We start from the raw sequence: 19136 nt of genomic DNA on the forward strand, positions 1-19136 counted from the left end.
TGACACAGCCCTGGAGCGAGATCCCCAAATACGTAACACCCACCCATCCTCATCCCCGGCACACTGCAGCCCCAAACCCTTTGCAGACACAAGGGAAGCCCCCAGGCTCCGCAGGAGAGACCCCACAGCGTCTGCACGATGGGACTGAGAGGGGTGGAGAGGAGAAACCCCCTCCAGGGAGAGCCGGGAGGGCGGTCCCTGGGCTGGTGGGAAGTTTCTGCTGCTGAGGATGCTGAGGGAGGGAAGGAGAAAGGGGGAAAAATCAAATCGAGTTGGAAGGCACCAGGGAGGTGGAGAAAGGAAAAGGGGAGGAGGGAAAGGAGGAGGGAGAGAAGGGGGAGTGGGAGGCTGGTGAGGAGGGATGTAGCCCATCGCCAGGCGAGCTGGAAGGTGGGCAGCCGGAGCACCGGCTCCGGGGAGGTTGTAAACGGCAGGACCGGGACGCAGAAGGACCCGCAGCCTCTGCGCAGCCCCGCGGGGACCCGCCAGGCTCCTTCGCTGCAAGCTCAGAGGATTCTCTCCCCGACGGCAGAAGCAGCCCAGCAGGAGCGGGGACGCTGCCAGCCATGCCCCGGGGAGCTGGGCGCAGGGGCAGCTGAGGATGGTGCCCAGCCTACGTCCTGCCCTCCTCCTCCTTCTGCAGGTAAGATGCTTTAAGTCCTCTTCTCCCATAAGGGCCCTTCTGCCCCCTCCCCATCACCCCTGCGCCGTGCATCGCCCGCGTTCTCCGCAGTGACTTCAATTTCTTTGAAGGGAAAAGTAAAAAGAGAAACCGCAACACAAAGGGCCCTCGGGAGAATTCCTCCAGTCGAGGTACTGGGGCTTGGCAAGAGCTCGTGATGCTCAGAAACTATCGGGGAGGGGGGCTGAAGTGAGTGAAAGGATCATTTAAAGGGGGGAAAATTGCAGCCAGGTCCTCCTGAGCTCAGCCCAGGGCTCCCAGTAACTCCCAGCCTTGCACCTCCCAGTGAAACCAGCTGCCACCAGTTTCCCAGGCTGCTGGGAGGAGGTGGCGACTCTGGGGGTGTGATGGATGTCGACAATGCAAATACAGAGTCCAGCTGTACCTCCCATAATTAATTTTCTAAGGAACCCTCTCCTGTACCACCCTGCACCTGCAAAGCACAAGACTTTCTCTCTAATTTGCTCGCTGTGGAACTGTAGCCACTGCTAATTTTGCAGCTCTGCACAATATGCAAATGCTTTGTCAGGAGCAATATTCCTCCTCCTTGAGGGCTCACCAAGGGGGGAAACAGCCCAAAGCTTGTTTAAATCCCAAACTCTGGACAAACGAGATGAAGGGGTTTCCAGTGAAATCTTGAATTTTATTTGAACAAGCTTATAGTGGCAGTTAAACAAAATTATCAGTTTTTTGATAAAACCTCTGTGTCAGGGAGGGGTAAAAGACCAAATCTGCCTGGCTGGCTGCAGAATGGTGTCTCAGTGGCCCAGCTGGGACTTCAGAGTTAAAACAGGAGGTAAAGTGGAGGGAGAGCCCTCCCCAATGGCACCACTATAGCTCGTACCCTGTGGGCCATGCACTCCACTGTGCACCTCACACATCAGCTGCACCTCTGGGCAGGAAAGTTCTCACTAAATGATGAGAAGAGCTGATGTGCACCAGGATACCCCCTGCCTAGTTGGTGTTGCTTCTAAAAACTCTTCTTCTGAGCAGCTGCTCTCTCTTATTGCTGCAACCCACTAAGCCTGATTGATAGGATTTATGGGAGCTCTTTTGCTGTTACATTCCCTAGTTCAGGTTTTGTTTGGCTCTGATGTAAGAAATAAAGACGAGACAGGGCAGGATCTTTTCCCCCAGCCCAGGTCCTTCTTGGCCAGTCTGTGGAGACAGCACAGACCCAGTGCAGTACGGTCATGTCCTGGTGGGTACAGCCATGAGAGCATGACAGCTCCTAATAACCTCAGTCAGCAAAAAGTGGTCCAAAAGAAGCCCAAAGGTGTGGGACACAGCTCCCATCCTCTGTCAAAGCTCCGTAGGGCTCAGGGGACTCTCCTGCCATCCCCAGGTGTTCCCCAAGGATATTCTCCTTGTGAAGGTGGAGCAACAAGTCCTCACAAATCTTCCAGAGTTTGAGACAAGACCACTCCTGTGCTGGGGCTGCGACCAGGAGTTGGGGGAGGTCACAAAAACCAGACCAGACAAAGAGAAGCCTCTCCCAGCTGGCTTCAAAAAGAAACAGCCAATCTACAACCATCCCCCCCTTTGCAGGCAAGCTGTCTATTTTTCCTTATAAATACACGCATTCAAAACTCAGATACTTTTCCAGAACAGTCCCAACCCTCTCCTGGGGACAGCATGGGCTAAAGGACCATGAAACTCCAGCTGTGAGTGCATCCCTGCAAACAGCTATACCTGAATGCAGCAGCATCCTGCCTGTGAGTGCAGAGACCTGCAGCAGCCCAGCTCCAACCCAGAGCTCAGCAGGGACAAACCTCCCCTGCAGATACTGGCTTGGCACAGTTTAGGTGTTCCCCATGCACCTGGCTTGCACCTCCACTTTAGCATGGGTTTGCTCATGTTGCTTTACTGAATAGACATGCCTCAGTAGGTCGGACAGACAAACTAGGAGACAGGCAGCCAAACTTGCTGCCAAGTGCTCCCTGGCACCCTGCAAGTCATTAAAACAAACTAAAAAAGTGATTAAAAATAAACCAGTCCACCTGCAGTTCTGTCAGGAGCCAATTACATTTCTGGGGCTTATAAAACTGCAAAAGCATTTTATGAAAAATCAGGGATTGATGATGAGGGTGGGATAGTTTCCCCTCTCCTCTCACTTAACCACCTCCAGCAGCACTAAGCCCAAAAAGCAGCCCCTGCCCCTTCCATACTCAAATCCTTGCATAAGATGCAGAGCTGCAGTTGCAGGATGTGCTGACCCCGGGGATCTCTTCCAGTCCTCGCTTTCCTTAAAAGCTGAAGTTGATTCAGTGTGTATGAAATCATCCCTGTGGTTTCGCATCTCCAGCAAAGAAGTGAATGGAAAAGGCACAGCCTGTTCCCAGAATAGCTGCACTGTCACCATAGAATGTATAGGAGGAATACAATCAGAATATCCTGCATCACCAGCTCAACCCTGCCCTGAAATCCAGCTCTGCTCACCCGAAATCCTGCACAGGGTTAGCCTAGAAGTTCACTGTGAGTGACAAGCTCAAGCTGCAATTGAGTCTGCAGTGTTTAGAGAGGCTGCATCCATGGCTTTGTCTGTGAGAACAGTTTTTGAACCCAAAGAAAGCACAAATCAACCCCCAAACCACGGAGCTCCCTACAAAGCGGAGCCCAGGAGCCATTGTCCGACACCTCAGAGCTGTCACTCAGGAGAGGGTGGCTCTTTCTGAAGATGGAATAACATACCCAGGGCCCATCTGTTGTTTTCCTTTTTTCCCTAACTGTATTCTGAACTATGAAGAGACCCTCCTTCTCTGCTTTATCTACAGTCACCCTCCTAGCAGCAGTTGCCTCCATTCCAATGGCCAAGGGCAAAGTGTGTTGGTATTTTGCAGATCACAGTCCCTCTTCCACCCTGAAATCTGCACTATCCACCCTGGAAAAGCAGTGGCAGATGCAGCTTTGGTGTGGCCAAGCTTTCCTGAGCTGTGAATGTGAATAAACCAGAAAAAAAAATCATGGGGAATTTAATTGTGGATGTTCAACCCTAAAAAGGTGATGGGTGAAGGAGGGGGTTTGGAGCAGTCAAGATGAGGGTTTTGGGACAGAGCTGGAGGGAAAAACATCCAATCCCAAACTGAAAATATCTGTCAATGCACAGGAGTTCCACATGTACAATCTGCAGGACAGTTTAATAAAATTGCTTTAGAAAAACAGCCCTCCCCCTGCTTGTGTCCATCACTCCAATCTTCCTCAGCAGCCTTTTCCCCTGCAAATCCAGATCCCATAGGAGCTGCATGGATTGCATGCCCTTCCCCAGCTTGATGATGCCTTTAGTTTCCAGCACCCAAATGCCATTAGTCATTTTTTCACCTGTCCCCAAAAATTCATGTCTCTCTTGACAGATAAATGAAATCGGAATTATTTATGGCACACGAGGGAGACCTGAGCTTAATCCAGGAAAACCTTTAATTGCCCATAAATCAGTTTTTACAGGGCATTCATTTAGCCCTGATTGATATTCTTTTGTTAGGATCTGCATCCAGCACACTTGGAGAGAGACTCCAAACAGAATAAACTGTTTGTCTGTGAGAACAGTTTTGAAGCCAAAGAAAGCATTCACCAAAGCACTCACCAACTCTCACCAAAGCTCCAGTTTACACACCACAGGGACTGGCCCTCTAATATAGATAAATTAATAAACTCGCAGATTTTAATGCCAGATGGAGGAGGGAGATGTTCTCACTGCCTGCTCTCCCCCTGAGTAACACCAGCCACGGAAAATCCCCGCACAAGTCTTGCTTTGAGCCTTGTTCCATTGCCTGAGCTTTGCCTTGATGTCTCGATGATGGCAGGGCTGGGGATGGGGCTTTGGAAGAGAAATGAAGGAGCAATGGGGGCTTGGTAGGGCAGCAAAGGGGCTTGGAGGAACCCTGAGGTCATGGCTGGCAAAGCAGGTTACTGCCAGGTCTAAGAGGTGTAAAGAGGGACCAGATGCTGCTTGGAGGTTTCATTTGGAAACCGTTCCAAGCGAAAGCCCTCAAGGTGGAGCAGGTAAGGAGCTCCCCAGCTGCAGAAAACAGTGCCTGGAAGCCAGAGGAGACAAAGGCAAAGAGATCCCCTGCAGTGAAGGCAGGAGACATGGGGGGGGTGGAGGCACCTCCAGGCACATTTGAGGGGCAGCTCTTTCAGTCTTTCAGGTTGTTGCAGGCCACCTTCAGCCTCCAGCTGCGGTCCTGGCAGGACATGCCGCTCCCTCCCCACACCACTGATGATGCTCTGCCATCTGAAGTTGGCATCCAGCTCTTTTAACACTCACTGTATTTAACACCCAACGTCTGGCACCTTTTGCTGCAGGCTCAGAGCCAAGAACAGACTCCATCCCAGCCTAATGCCCCAGGGAGCCTCAGAAAAAGTCCAGGGCAGCAGCTGCTCAGCCCTTCCCTGCCCATGTGTTCCAGGAGGTCTTTCCTCTTCCACATCAAGTGTTGTAGTGGGCAGCAAGCCCAGCCAAGCCAGGGAGCAGAACTGATGGGTCAGAGAGGTCCCTACAGCAAGGACAACTCCAGAGTGGATGGGGTTGTCCCCCCTCCCAGGAAGGTCACGGTGGCCACCACTGTCCACTGCTCGCACTGCCCTCCCCAGCTCTGTGCAAAGCCCCTGTCTCCCAGGCTTCATCCCAGGCTTCAATCCCGCTAATTGCTCTGCTCTCCAATTACAGCCCCTCGGCACTGGACCTCCTAGATTGCTAATTAGGCTACAAGGCATCTATCTCGTGCTCAGAGCTGTCAGCCCTTCCTTCCGTGCAGATCCCCTCTTTTCTGAGGCAACATTATAGTGAGGGTCGGGGGGGGGGGGGGGGGGGGGAATGACACACATGCTTGTCTCCGGTAGCACAGTGCAGGGGGTGATATTGCAGTTGGATGTGAATGTATTAATTAGTATCCATGGATTGCTTTGGAGAGCAAAAGCACCACAAGGGGACATTAATTCCTAATTGTTATTAATTGAATTTTTCTGCCAGGTCAGTGGCAGGTCACAGAGACTGACGCCATGTGTGTGTGATTGTGCTGCTCACCCCCACAGCAGCAGCCAGACTCCCAGTGCTGAGGAGCTGACACTGTCCTAGTCCACGACGCTACATCTCCCGGCCCAGGGGACCTGCCATCGTCACAAGCACAGGAACAGCTGGGGTTTTTTTGGAGCCCTAGTGGCACCAGGACATGGTTGGTGTGTCCAGATTGGAGAAATCTGTCCCACACGATGCCCCACAGCTTGAATCACCTGAGGCAGGTGGTCCTCAGTGCCTCAGTTTCCCCTCTGGGACAGCCCTGGCATGGTGGGTGGTGGGACATCAACCACAGCAGATGTTTGCTCTGTGTGGGATGCAGGAAACATGGGAGCAGTGTCAGGGTATTGTGTCTGAGCTGTGCAGTGAGGACTGGAGGGGCTGGTCCTGTTACAGAAAATGTGGGGATGAAAGGAAGAAGCTGGTGCTCCGTGAGGTCCAAGACTAAACCAGAACCACGTCTGTGTATAAAACACGGATGTTACAGAGCCTGGAAGGGAGCTGGGTGGATGCTAAGGCAACAGCAGGGGAGACAATGGTGGCTCCTGATGGAGAAGAAGCTGCTGCCAGTGCAGGCACCCACGGGGCCCGTGCAGCTCCTGGCAGAACCATCATCCATCCCTGTGGGAGCAGCTCCCCTGGCTAACTGTGAGCACTGTGCAAAGCGGCTGCTTCCAGAGGAGCAGATTGCCTTCCTTCCCAGACAGGTGAGAGCTCAGCTGAGGCTCTCCAGGATTTTGGCAGGCTGAGAGAGGTCACAGAGGTGTTCCTGCCTGCAGAGCAGGATCTGCCATAGCTGTGTGAAGGCAAGGTCAGGAGGGCAGAGGAACACAGCCCCTCTCTGGCCCAAGCATGACCCACTGCTGTGCTGGGGCTCTTGAGGTGAGCTTGGCTCCAGCCTGGCCAGGCTGGGCCCTGCTGGGCACCATGTGGCATCTTACAGAGCAGCGATGCTCTGGCACGAGAAGCTCCTCAAGGACGGAGCTCTGACCTGTTCTCTCTGTAAAAGCACATGGAGGGGTTGCACTAACCCACAAAGAGCAAAACAGATAAGACAGCAACCAGCAGTAAGAATTTTTTTCACTGGGGCAAATCCCCCTGCAGCTGCCGCCACCCCTGCTTATTCCCCTCAAATTGCTGACAGGAGTGGGACAAATCTCTGCCTCTACAAGAGCTTTGGCCACACTGCAGTAAGACAAGACTCAGAACCTGGTAAAAAAACTCTTCGTATTAGTTCTGTTTTGGGGATCCTTTTTTTCCTTTCTTTCTTCCTTCTGTAGCTGTTTCAGCTCATTTACAAAGCCTGCAAAGAGCCAGTGACTGCTCCATCCACACCCCTCTCTGGCTGTGGCTTGGTCCATGTGCTGCTCAGTGCCAAGACCTCTCCCTGTGTCTGGAAGGAGAATGGGCACTACCAGGCTGGAGCAGGCTGGGATTAGAAGAAACACATCCAATTAACACTTGAAAGCCTATTCAGATACACAAACTATCCCAGGCACCTTTTGGGTAGAACCCTTCTCTCCCATCTGCCAATGCCAAGAGCCCCCAGGTGTGGTGGGCACCAGCTGTGGGCATCAACACAGAGGGGAGCAGACTCCCTACACCTTGATTCCTCCCTGTCTGGAGTTTGTGTGGTCTCAGGTTCTGAAAGGAGACTCAGGAGGTGCTGGGCTCCTGCAGGACCAGCACCCAGGAGCTCCAAACAGCTCTTGCACCAGGGCAGGGTTGAGCTGCCAGATCCTCTGTGCCATCTGGAGCAGTCACACAAGGCAGCTATTCTCTGCTCCATTTATACGTCTGCCTGACATCTTTCTTGCTGTCAAAACCAGCTTCCCAAGGCAGTAAACAGTTGTTTGGAAGAGAGCAAGTGGGTGCTGAGCTCGTCTGTGTGTCTGAATAAATCCTGTTAATGCCTTGGTAAGGCATGAGGATGGCTGGGTATGCCAGCAAGGGCAGACAGTGTTTCTATGGCTCAAGGACAAGAGGAGGAATGTCTTCTCCGTGTTCAGAGCACTTTGGGAGGTAAATGGCACTCAGGAAGGGGAGTCAGGCACTAGGAATCGGCCTGGCTGATGGGGAAGGCAGAGGTTGTGGTCCCCAAGGAGCTGGGAGCTTTCCTGCAAGCAGGGGAGGTACAGCCCTTCCTGCCTTCAGGCTCAGGGCTGTTTCCCAAGGGATCTGTATGTGATGTCTTTTGGGGCACAGCTCTGTCATTTAATCAGTGACTTTTCTCCAGGGGTTTGGTCACTCGCTGAAGGTGAAGGAAGTGGAGTTGAGCCTCATCCACCATTAGTGCTGGTGGAGGAGAGGGGATGAGCCTGTGTCACCCTTTTCTGCAAAATATCAGGTCCCCTCCTCCCCTCATCTGGCACTGTGGTGAGTTGTGAGACCAACAGCACCATCCCTCTGCCATCTCTGCAATCCCTTCATCCTGGCAATTGCCTTTCTCACTTTTAATTTCCCCAAACTCCTGCAAAGGCACAATAATTCAATAATCATTTTTCGAAAATACTCCTTGTGCAGAGTTTTAGCAGAGCTGGGTAGATCATGGTCAGTGCTTTCCAACTCAATGGGAAGGTTGGTGTTTGCTGACAATTCTCCTAAAAAAATACTTTAGCCAGAGCTGGTTGTCTGTGGATCATATCTCCTTAAGGATGTGTACGAACATCTTCCCACTGACAGCTTACAAGGCTGTGATTTCAGTAAGGGATTGAAAACCCAAGCGTGGTGTCAGGCTCATCATGTTTCCCCTGTCTGCTCTCAGGATTGAAAGATGGTAAACCCAAAAGTGTTGATTAAAATGATAAATAGCAGAGGTTCCATGATTCAGCAGGAGCTGAATGATTCTGCAGGAGCAGAAGGGTTTGCTGAGGGGGTATTCAAGGCAGGAGAGGATCACCGGGTGGGAAAGAGAGAGCTGTCCCCCAGCCTTCAGCTCAGATAAGCACAGTTTCCCTAGGAAGCCATCCTGTAAATGGTACATGTCCATTTTGCAAGCTTTGGGGGTTGTACCCACCCAGACATGGGCAAGCTCAGATCTGACCTAAGGAGGCATTTGGGGAAGGGGAAGCAGCATATTGCACATCTAACCCCACCCTGTCTGCTCTGTCCCCATGCAGGCGTTTCTCCTGTGGGACAGCCCGGTTGCAGCCTCCATCCAGGAGCAGTACTGCGAGAGTCTGCCGCCTGCCACCAACCTCACTGGTGAGTGTCCCCAGCCCATCTGAGCCACCCCCGGGGATCCAGTGCTTGCAAGAGGGTGTCAGGGGTGTCTCTGGGCTCATCTGCTGCTGCATGGATCCTTTCTGGGGAGGTGGGATGTGCAGATGCTGCATCACAGCCCTCTGCTGGTGCTGCTGCAGCCTCCTTGCAGAGTGACAGTGGTGGCAGGTAGAAGGTGCAGATCTCAGGAGATGAAAACAGAGAAATGTCTGTTGGGCAGAGGCAGAGATGGAAAAAGTGACATCAGGGCTGGCTGCCTGTTCTATGCCATGCCCAGGGACACCAGGACTTTGGCCCCTATTTCCACCCTCCTCTACCATCACTCTGCCCAGGGATGATGACTGGAGGTTTTGACTTTTTGTGGAAACCACGTCACCAGTGCAGTGTGGCCACCATGGCTCCGGGCTCAGCCAACTTTTGTCCCCCAGCACTCTTACACAGGTGCCATTGAGCACTTTGGGAGGCCACCAGTCACAAAGAGCTTCTGGGGACACAGCTATGGCCAGGGCTGGCTCAGCCCTGATGGGTGGGAGCAGCAGGGCCATGGACAGCCCACTCCTACTCAACATTGTACATGGGTTTGATCCAATCAGGTCAGAGCTTGTGCCAAAACTGGCTTTTAGCCTATATTCAGGATGTGACTTGGATGTCACCTCAGCAGTGACAGGTCTGGTTCAGTGACAAGTTTTGGGGGAGGAGAAGTGTGAGAAGGAGTGCAGTTCACAGGGACAAGGAGAAAAGTTCTCCCCAGCTCTGGGATGCTGCAGTGTTGATTTTCCATGACTGAATGAGAATCAGAGCAGGCACCAAGGAACTCTCTGTCAGGGTGATGGATGGCCACAGGACTGGACACTGAGAGGTGGCCATGGGGACCCAGAGCTAAAGGATGGCTGCTCACCACCTATTAAAAGCAGCATTAACAGCTCCTTTTTAACAAATCCCATCTTGGCACCAGCTGATCCAGTGTCTGACCAAATCCAGGCTGCCTTGCCCTGCAAGAAGCTTCCCAAGCCCACAAGTAGAGGCAGAAAGCCGGGGGACAGAAAAAGCTGCCTGTGGAATGGCAATGCTTGGATGTCTGGTCAGACAAGAAACTTAGTCATCACTCATGTGCTTTGCTCCCTGAAGGTTTCATCACTCTGCTCAGCAAGGGCCTGTCTTTGGCCAAGTTAAACTGTGATAAATCCTGACCCAGGGCAGCAGGCAGGTCCCAGAGAATCCTCATGCCCAGCTCATGGCCTTTATCACCCACTGCTGGAACCTCCTAAGCCCAAGGGAGAGGTCAGAAAGCGGGGAGAATTTCTGCTGTGGTTTGCTGATTGATTGCCCTGGAATCACCACCATCCTCAAGCACTGAGTGATGCTTTCTGCAAGGATTGGGCTTTGCTCAGTGGGGATTTATCCACATGATTACAAGCAGGATTTAGTGCACCTCAGTGTCCATCTCACTGGCAGAGGGGAGAATGTGAGGCTTCAGATTTGCAAGTTGTCCATTGTTTCTACACATGCAACCTGCAATTCCTGAGCAACTAATTTGGATGGGGCTGGGACATGTGAGAGCCACTTCCAGCTGGAGGAGGGGACTTAGAACAAGAGGCAGAAGTGAAACTAATTGTCTTATGTCTGCCTGGGAAGTGGAATTCAGCACCAGTCCTGGTCCTTGGGGTCCATTTAAGCCCTGCCTGATGGAGACAGTGATTCCTATGGAGGGATATTTACTAAACTGGAAACTTTGATTTGAGCTATTTAACATGAAGAGTTGTTAGGATGATGCTAATGAGAATTGCAGCAGGGCCCTAAGACTTAATTTGTTAATGTCTTCACAACCCTTGGGAAATGACACATGCTGATAACACGAGCCCAGCAGTCCCCCAGCACGTGGCTCATCAGGGGATCTGCTGGATGCATGGACAGGTAACTGCCTCATGCCTGTGTGCAGCATCCCTCCTCCAAAACACAGCCCACCATGGGCTCCCCTCCTCTCCTGGGTCACCAGTCCCTTAATCTCTCCGTTTTAAAGATGATATGTAGCTGGACAGTGATGTCACCAGGATGCCAGCACTCTCTAGGCATGTGCACTGAGCTGGAAAATCTCTGCCACAGCAGTGGTGTGGAGGGTGGAGGCACACAGGGTTGTTGCTGTCCAGGCTCAGGGGGTGCAGGTGATGCAAACTCTCATCCCAGGGCATGGAGCACCTGAGCCTCAGAGAGCTCTCCTGTCCTGCCCTCTTACTATGGCAGCAGCTCTCTGGCCACAGAGAGAAACAGCCTTTCCCAGAATGATGCCTGGGAAAGGCTGTGAGAAGATCAGAGAAAATAACGAGAAACGATTCTTATCTTCACTTGCTGCACCTGGTGTTGTGAACATGTGGAATGTGTTATGGAGATTTGTTTACCAAAGGGTGGTTCCTTAATTAGCCAATGGTGATGGTGTTTGGATTGAAGGACCAATTAGCTCCACCTGTAGTGAACTAGGGTATAAAAAACCAATGGGATTCTTAATAAAGAATAATTGATCAGCCTTCTGTAAATGCATGGAGTCTATGCTAATTATTACACAGCTGGGGGCCCCCCTCGCACTGACATCACCATGGTTTTACCCATCTTTCTTCAAGCCCCCAGTGCAGGGTGATATCCCTGGGAATTCAGGTCATTGTGACGCTCCAACTTGATAGTCTAGGTATCCATCAAAAATTCCTGTCACTGAGCCCCTGATTTTGACTGGGACTGGGACACAGGGGCACAGCTGAATGCTCCATCAGAAAGCTGCCTCCCACAGCAGCAGTGAAGAAGGAATATCAGGCTGGACTTGAGGTCAATGTGCTGCATTCAGGAAGTCGGGTCAGCTGCACCCCAAACATCTGCAAGCCATGAAAGTCTCAGATTAGGCTTGAAAAGGAACACAATGAGGATCAGCATCCCTTGTCTGGTGTGGACAGGTGCTGTCCCAAAGGCTCCCAGCCCATGGACTGACTCAGACCATGGATTTCTCTGTCTGATGATTTCAACTCCCCACAGTCTGTGTGCGGCTGCTTCTTGGCCTGTCATGAAGTCCATCAGGGAGGGACAAGGTCATTTCATCCACTGGGGCAAAGCATTTCTTGCAGCTGCAGGACTGCTTCCCTGGGGAGGGAAAGGAGAATCTGAGAAGATAGGAAAGCCTCTTCCTAATTAATAATGAGGCTTTTCCAAGGCAGCTCAGCAGAAAGCACTCAAGCAGAACAAGCTCGGAGCACTCTCAAAGGGTTGTTTTGCCATTTGTAGCTCTCAAGCCTGGATCAGCCCAAGGAGTTGCCACCCAATTGCTCTCATCCCCCTCCGGTCCTGGCTGCACGATCCACTCCTTTAAGCTTGTTATCATGATGAATTCTTATCCTCAGTCCTGTGTGTGTGTTCAGGAGAGAGAGGGGAGCACAGAAAATTCCTTGTCAGGAAAGAAACATTTCATGCCAGTGCCAGTTCACCTAAAGCAAAGAAAAATTACACCAAAGCTAAGCAGAAAAAAAGAAATGTCTGTGGGTTTTTAACTGAAGGTTTTTTCAAGGGGGAAAGGGAGTGTAGCTTTGCATTAAATAAGGCAAATCTAATTGTTCCAGATACAGCAAAATCCTTAGGCTAGGAAGCAGTGAGTGATGAGAACATATCCTTCACAGGCACTATCAGATAAGTTCGGTAACACCTTTCACAGCAGGTGACAATTTGACCAAGAGCCTTTCCACCCACTCCAGCTCAGCTCCCAAAGCTCTGACACTGCTCTAGCAGCCCTCGTCCCACTGCTCTTTCATGCACTCACTGACTCCCCGGGGGTGAGTCTGGAATTTAAATTCATAAAGGTCAAATTAACATCAGTGACTCTTTTCAGTCTCATTGGCATCTCTCCCACCGAGGCAGAAATATTTTGAGGAGCTGAGCAAGGGTTAAAGATGCAGTCTGGGCAGGGACTTGAGGGAGAGACATGGTACTGGGTAGTTTTGGGAAACAAAACTCTCCTTTATATGGAAAATCCTAGTGGATTTAAATACATACTGGTGTCAGTAAGGCCATTCTGCTCCCTCATCTGGGAAACAGGGATGTCAACAGCAACTCACTGATATTCACAGATTTTACTGTAGTGGAAGAGGGAAGATGAAGAGGTTCTCCAGTAGGAAACTGTGTCCTGGCACGTCCCAGTGTGAGTAGCAGCTATAGCAGTTAAACTGTACTTTGGACTGGATGCAGTGAAGTTACTGCCAGAGACTGTTCAGTTGTAGCCAGACTAGAAGGCTCTGCTGGGAAAACTGCCAGGGAAGGATTTTGATGTTTCACTCACCCACCACCAGATCACAGCCAACCCCAGGGAATAAAGAACTTCCTGCCACACTTAGTTATAGAACAACTCCAAACACTCTGTGGTTCATGACAGGAGAACAAGATAAGCCCCAAACACAACCCACTACATTATATACATTATATACATTACATACATATATATATATACACACACACATATATATATGCTGTAAATCTGTACATGGATCATCATAAGTGACAGCATTGAGCAGATGCATCAGGTTTGGTGCCTTTTATTTATTCTTCTCCAGAGCAGCAGCAAAGACCCGAGGGGACAGTCAGTGACGGTGAATAGCAACAAGTCAAAAATTCATTACAATGGCCCATAGCTATCATAATGCTTAATTAGCCTGGGTAATTATTTTACATCGAGATTCGTGGAATTTGAATGCTTGGGAGGATTTTTAAGGACTGGAGTCTTACAAAGGTAAATAGAAGCCCCCAATGCCACTGAAAGCAGTGCTGGAGGCAGAGTGTAAGCAAGGATCTACTTTGAGGCAGTCACAGCTGCTCCCAGCCATCCTGAGCACCGACCCCCTGCCCACAGTGAAGGCAAACAGCTCCACCATCCCAATTTCTATCCCATGTTAATATAAATTCTCCCCCAGTGCCATTTCCCTCAATGCCTCAAGGTGCTACTCAAGCATTTAACATCTGAGTGACTCTGCAGCTCGACCCAGCCACCCCTCCCTGGCACTTCAGCACCTGGAAGTAAAAGCATCCCCCAAAGGCAGCCCCTGTTTTGGGGCAATAAGCTGTGAAATGGGTCTTTCTTCTTCACCACTCTGGTGGAGCTGCCTGGGAGACACAAAGAGATTTTTGTGCAATTTTGCAGTTGATGCATCAGACATCACAGTGAGTTGTATTTTGATTAGATGTGGAGATGAAACCCTGATTGCCAAATGCAAATATTGCAGCAGAGACACAGGGGACGAGTGTGAGGCTGCCAGAGGCTCGAGGCAGCAGCAGCAATGCGGTCACAGAGGACATCAGGGCTGGACAGAGATAACTATGGTTGAAGAAGAGCTCAGCACAGGTAGTGATAAGAGTTAGCAACTTTCAGCTGTTAGGCTCTTGAGACACCTTGGATAATTAACCCTATCGCTCCCAGCCACAGGAATGAGCCTGTAGTTCAGATTTCCATCACCTCTCCTGGCCCCTTTGCATTGTAGAATGGGACAGAGGCTTCATCCTTCCACCCCTCAGAGTGTCTGTGCATAGCAGCAAACTGGGACTTTGTGCTGGTGCACAGTTCTGCCCAGTGTAAAGCAGGATGTGTTTACCAGCACAGTTATGTGCTTTGCTTTACTCCTCTCCAGAGCATCCCAGCAATGGCTTGATGGTATGATAATACTTCAGACCTCCTGGCACCAACTCAAGAGCACTGTGGCCACACGTCTGGTACTGCTGGACCAGGGTAAATATGCTCCATACTCCATTTGGTCAAAATCTTTTGGCAGATTAGCTGGGAGTGGAGAGCTTTACCCTGCCAGGTGTCACACGGTTCCGTGGCTTTAGCTCAGAGCCATCCTGAAGGTCTCTGTGAGTGGTAGGAGCAGGCTGGAGAAGCATGTTTTCTTGAAACAGATGGGATATTGCTACAGTTTTCCTGAGACAGTTATTGTGATATAGTTGTCTCAGTGTAAGTCCCTGGACAGACACTTTTTTCTTCAGAAGAAGCTTTACGCTTCAGAGCAGCACAACACAAAGGCAATAGGGTGAGAAGGGATTGGAGTGACTTCCCCTGTGCCACATTCCATGTCTCAAAGTAGGGCCTGCTCCTTCCTCCTCCAAACACCATGTTTCTGTGTGGGAAGAAGCCAAATTAGGGGAATTGAGTGCAGGTAGGAAATTCACTGACCCTTCACGCTGTAAATCTGCAAAGACCAAACCTGTGCTGCCAATGGAGCTGAGAAGCCAAAGCACTCAGGTGCAGAACCTGGAGAACAACAGTCCCTTGCAAACATGGATGGGCCATCGAGCATGAAGGGAAGCATTTAGTACTGACACACATCATTTCCATGCTAAACAGTGCTCTAAATGCTGGGAGCCCGGTGCCATTCAGGGGGAGCTGGAGCAGGGAGTTGTGCTGGGCAAAGGGGATGTTGCAGCCCTTGTGGCACTCTTTGTCTTCACTGTTTTACTTATCACTTCCCCATCAGGAGAGGTTTTTTCTCTCTTTTCTGTATCCTGGAGAGAGCAGAAAGAGCAGCATCTGCTTTCTTCATCAAGCCTTTCTCAGTGTGAGCCTGGGAAAATATTGTGGCCACCCACTAGATGAAAACCTGGTGGGACAGAGCTCCAAATGCTGCCAGTGGCAGCATGGGGGTGAAGCACAGGGAGAGGTCCAGGAGCATCCAACAGCCTGGCTGAGCATCTCCTCATCTGACTGCAGCCCCCCAGTGTCACCCCACAGCACCACCCTGACCCATGGGACAAACAGGGCTGAGCTCCTGGTGATGCTGGCGCACCTTCCCTGTGGTGGGACCGGTGGGACCCACTGGATTTGGTGTCTGGTGGGATCCTGTCATGCTCTAATGGGAGTGCCAACCAGCATACCACCAAGTGCCTTGGAGAAAGGTGAAGATATTCAATCCAGCCTCGAGCAGATGTATCACAGAATGATGTACCTCTGTCTGGCTACATCATTTCCATGAGTCTCTCTTGCATTGGTTATTAATGGTATTGCTATGGGTTTGTTTTACTGGTGGAGAGTATAATCATTGTTGCTCTCTGGCCCTGCTGACTTTTAATTACTCACTCTTCCTGTTTGTCCTCCTTGAGCAATCTTTGTTTGCCCCCAGAACAGACCCTGAAATGCAGGAGGGAAACTGAGGCAAAAAAAACTATGCAAAGAAAATGGAGTTTGTGGCCAGCCCTACCAGTCCCCATGAGGGGTTGTGATAGGTGCATGAGCTGCCGTGGCCATTAGTACTGTGCAAGCCCCATTATCCTGTGTTGCATTGCTCCAAGTGAAGCTTTTCCTGTTCCAGACATTCACACAGCTTCTCACCTCAGTGGCTAACAGGGAGAGCACTTGCAATTTAACTTTGTCCTTAGTTCAAGTAATTACTGGTTGTTTTTTCCTTACAAGGATGAATGTTACCATAAATTTTTTAACTGTGACCCTCTACTTCTCTGTCAAATTTGGGTCTAAACAACAAAGGAGCTCAATAAATTCAAATGGATGCAGAAAGGCACAGACATACATGTGATAAAAGGCACCTTGTTTCCTACAAAATACAGGCTTAAAACAGTTAATGTAAAGGGAATGTTGCCACAGCAACCCTACACATTAGCAAAGCTTAAAACAAAGGTCATTGTTAAAATTAATTTCTTCCTACAAGCTATGGGAGGCAGAAGGTAACACTCACCATGCTCTGATGCTTCCCCAGCTCACATGCTTGGAAGCTGTTTTCCCTTGCTAAGATATTTGAAGACACTGAAAGCCCTGAAAATTTTCTCAGAGAACATCGCAAAATAACAAGGAGTCAATTTTTCCGCTAATTGATGAAAACAAATATTCCTCCATAAAAACCTTCATCATCATCATCATCATGAACAGTATTTTGCTTTTTTTCCTTTGGTCACTCTTTAGCCAGCTCTATCCATAGGAATTTTTGGGAAAGGCGTTCAAATAACAACCACAAATCCAGGGGGAGGGGAAATGCTGTGTTTTCACACCCAAGGAGCTGTGAATTGGGGTGTTTTGTATTAGGAAGTGGCAATTTATGTCTCTGTGCAAGCAGCACAAATGTCTCTGGTACCCAGGAGTGTTTTGGACTGAAGTCTGCCTCTTCCAGCATCTCCTGCTCACCCATTTCCTGCTTACCCTAGATTGCAGTATATGGATATTGTAGCCATTGTGCTTCCGACCTCACTGTGAGATCAGGCTGGGACATATTTAGCTACGGTACATGTTGTTCTAAATATACACAAATTATACATTAAAAAGCCTGCAATCTGGCCTACCTAATGCCTACATTAGCACACTTGTGTAGCTGGGAAAAGCACACAAATCCTTGAAATCTGAAATAGAAGCAGCTTTGGAGTTTTCTACTCGGGAAAGACTGGAAGATACCAAAGGGAATGGCTGGGAAGGAGATTTTGCAGCCAGGAGATGTGAGATGTTTGGAGAGACTTAGAACCAGACTGGACACACCACTGAGGAAGAGCAAGTCTGGCTTATTGCCTGTTGTGGGGCTGGATGCCAACATCATGGCTGAAGGAAGGAGCAGGGCTGGGAAACCAGAGCCAGGGGACTTGGAAGCCAGGTCTAAAACTAAGTTTGTGCCAGAACTGAGCTTAGCCAGTAATTTTAGTAGTTTACTGGCTTAGCCAGTAGTTTTAGACTGGACCAGAGTAATAGTTATTGTAGGATATGAGGTTACAATTGTTAAATTGCTAAGCCTTATGCTCACCAGAAGGCCCTGTGGGAAAGGCACAGCTGCAGGCTGGAGGGTTGGAAGTCGGTTGAGGGGTGAGAGGCAGTTATGAGGGAGGAGAGAGTCAGCTGAGTGACAGCTCAGAGTGAGGTTGTGATTGGCTGGAGGAACGCATGGGCAGTGTATGAGTGGGAAGCTGATTGGCTGAAGGAACACATGGACAGGGTATGAGCAGGAAGCTGATTGGGTGATAGGATGTGTGGACAGCAGCACTACAACTGAGCTAGCCAATGGGTGCTCTCTTTCTGTTAGGCCTCGGTTTGGTTTCAGTTATGTCAGGTGGAGATTAAAGGTATAAAAAGGGGCTGATTTTTGCTATAAGGCCATCTCCTTTGATGAGGGGGTCTGTGTCGCTTTGTTCCCACTGCTACAAGTCATGGCCATGGTGATTCAACCAGCCCTTGCAAGTCTTGCACGGGCCCCATCTGGTGTCTGCCATGAGGGTTTTCTGGGGGCTGAGCTTGTGGTGACCCACCAGCTGATGCAGCAGCCCCAGCTCTCCAGGCAAATCCTGACCTTTCAACAGCCTGGAAGTGGCCCATGGTGGCCCAGAGACCTCTGCTAACCTGTGCACTTTGTCCTTGCAGGTCCCCAGTGCAACGCCTCGGTGGACCTGATCGGCACATGCTGGCCCCGCAGCGCCGTGGGACAGCTGGTGGCTCGGCCCTGCCCTGAGTACTTCTATGGCGTGCGGTACAACACCACCAGTAAGAGGGGCAGCACTGAGGGTGCTGGGACACAAGTGACAATAGACCTCTGGGAACAAAGCTCATCAACTATTAAGAAAACAGTGCCTCAGGCCCCGGATTTCAGGGAGGGTCGTTTCAGAGAAGCAGCTTTATAAGCAGGTCCTGGGAGGAGGAGAGGGTTGATGTCCCCATCTTGGGGACACAGGCAGAGGAGTAATCCTGCCTTGCCCTTGGAGGTGGTACAGGGGCCTGAAGCTTCCAGCTGAGCAAAGACTGGGGGACTTTGAGTGTCCTCCCTTCCTGGCACAGGTGGTTGCACTGTCACTGCTGGGAGTAGAAGATGTAGCGATATGAAAAGTGCCCAAAGTCATTCCTAGCATAAGGCTGAGTTTCTGACCACCCAAGTGCTGCTTCTGATGAAAGAAACACCTTGCTTCTCACAAAAAACATATATTTTTCCATCCTGCACATTCTTGCAGAAATGGAGGATGGCACAGACACACAGGTCTGGCTTTGTGGTGCCTCCTGTGCCGCTGTAGGAGCCTCTCTGCATTAATCACAACTTGATCCTGTCTCTGAGCCCTTCCCACCCCATCACTATGATGAGGCTCACAGCCTCCTGTAATGGTAGCCTGGTCTCACCCCAGTGCTGGCATTGCCCCACTGCTGACACCAGTGACTCTCTAGGGTGCCTGGGCCATTCCTTCCTAGTCAGCCTTGACACCTACTGTCCTTGCTGGGAGGCAAAAAACTCC

The 19136-nt window shown here is 50.5% G+C and overlaps 1 protein-coding gene across 1 annotated transcript in view; it reads left to right on the forward strand.

The window, feature by feature from the left end:
- The first annotated feature begins 332 nt into the window (after window positions 1-332).
- Window positions 333-19136, forward strand: part of CRHR1 (corticotropin releasing hormone receptor 1) — a 29072-nt gene continuing 10268 nt past the window's right edge. Inside the window, exons 1-3 of the mRNA XM_071450778.1 lie at window positions 333-643; window positions 8816-8900; window positions 18280-18399. Coding sequence (XP_071306879.1) covers window positions 602-643; window positions 8816-8900; window positions 18280-18399 — 247 coding nt within the window. The 5' untranslated portion in view covers window positions 333-601. The remainder of the gene's footprint in view (window positions 644-8815; window positions 8901-18279; window positions 18400-19136) is intronic.

Source organism: Agelaius tricolor, unplaced genomic scaffold (assembly GCF_023055355.1).
Source record: "Agelaius tricolor isolate 1412-34295 unplaced genomic scaffold, bAgeTri1.0.p SCAF_31, whole genome shotgun sequence".
Classification (NCBI taxonomy): Eukaryota; Metazoa; Chordata; class Aves; order Passeriformes; family Icteridae; genus Agelaius; species Agelaius tricolor.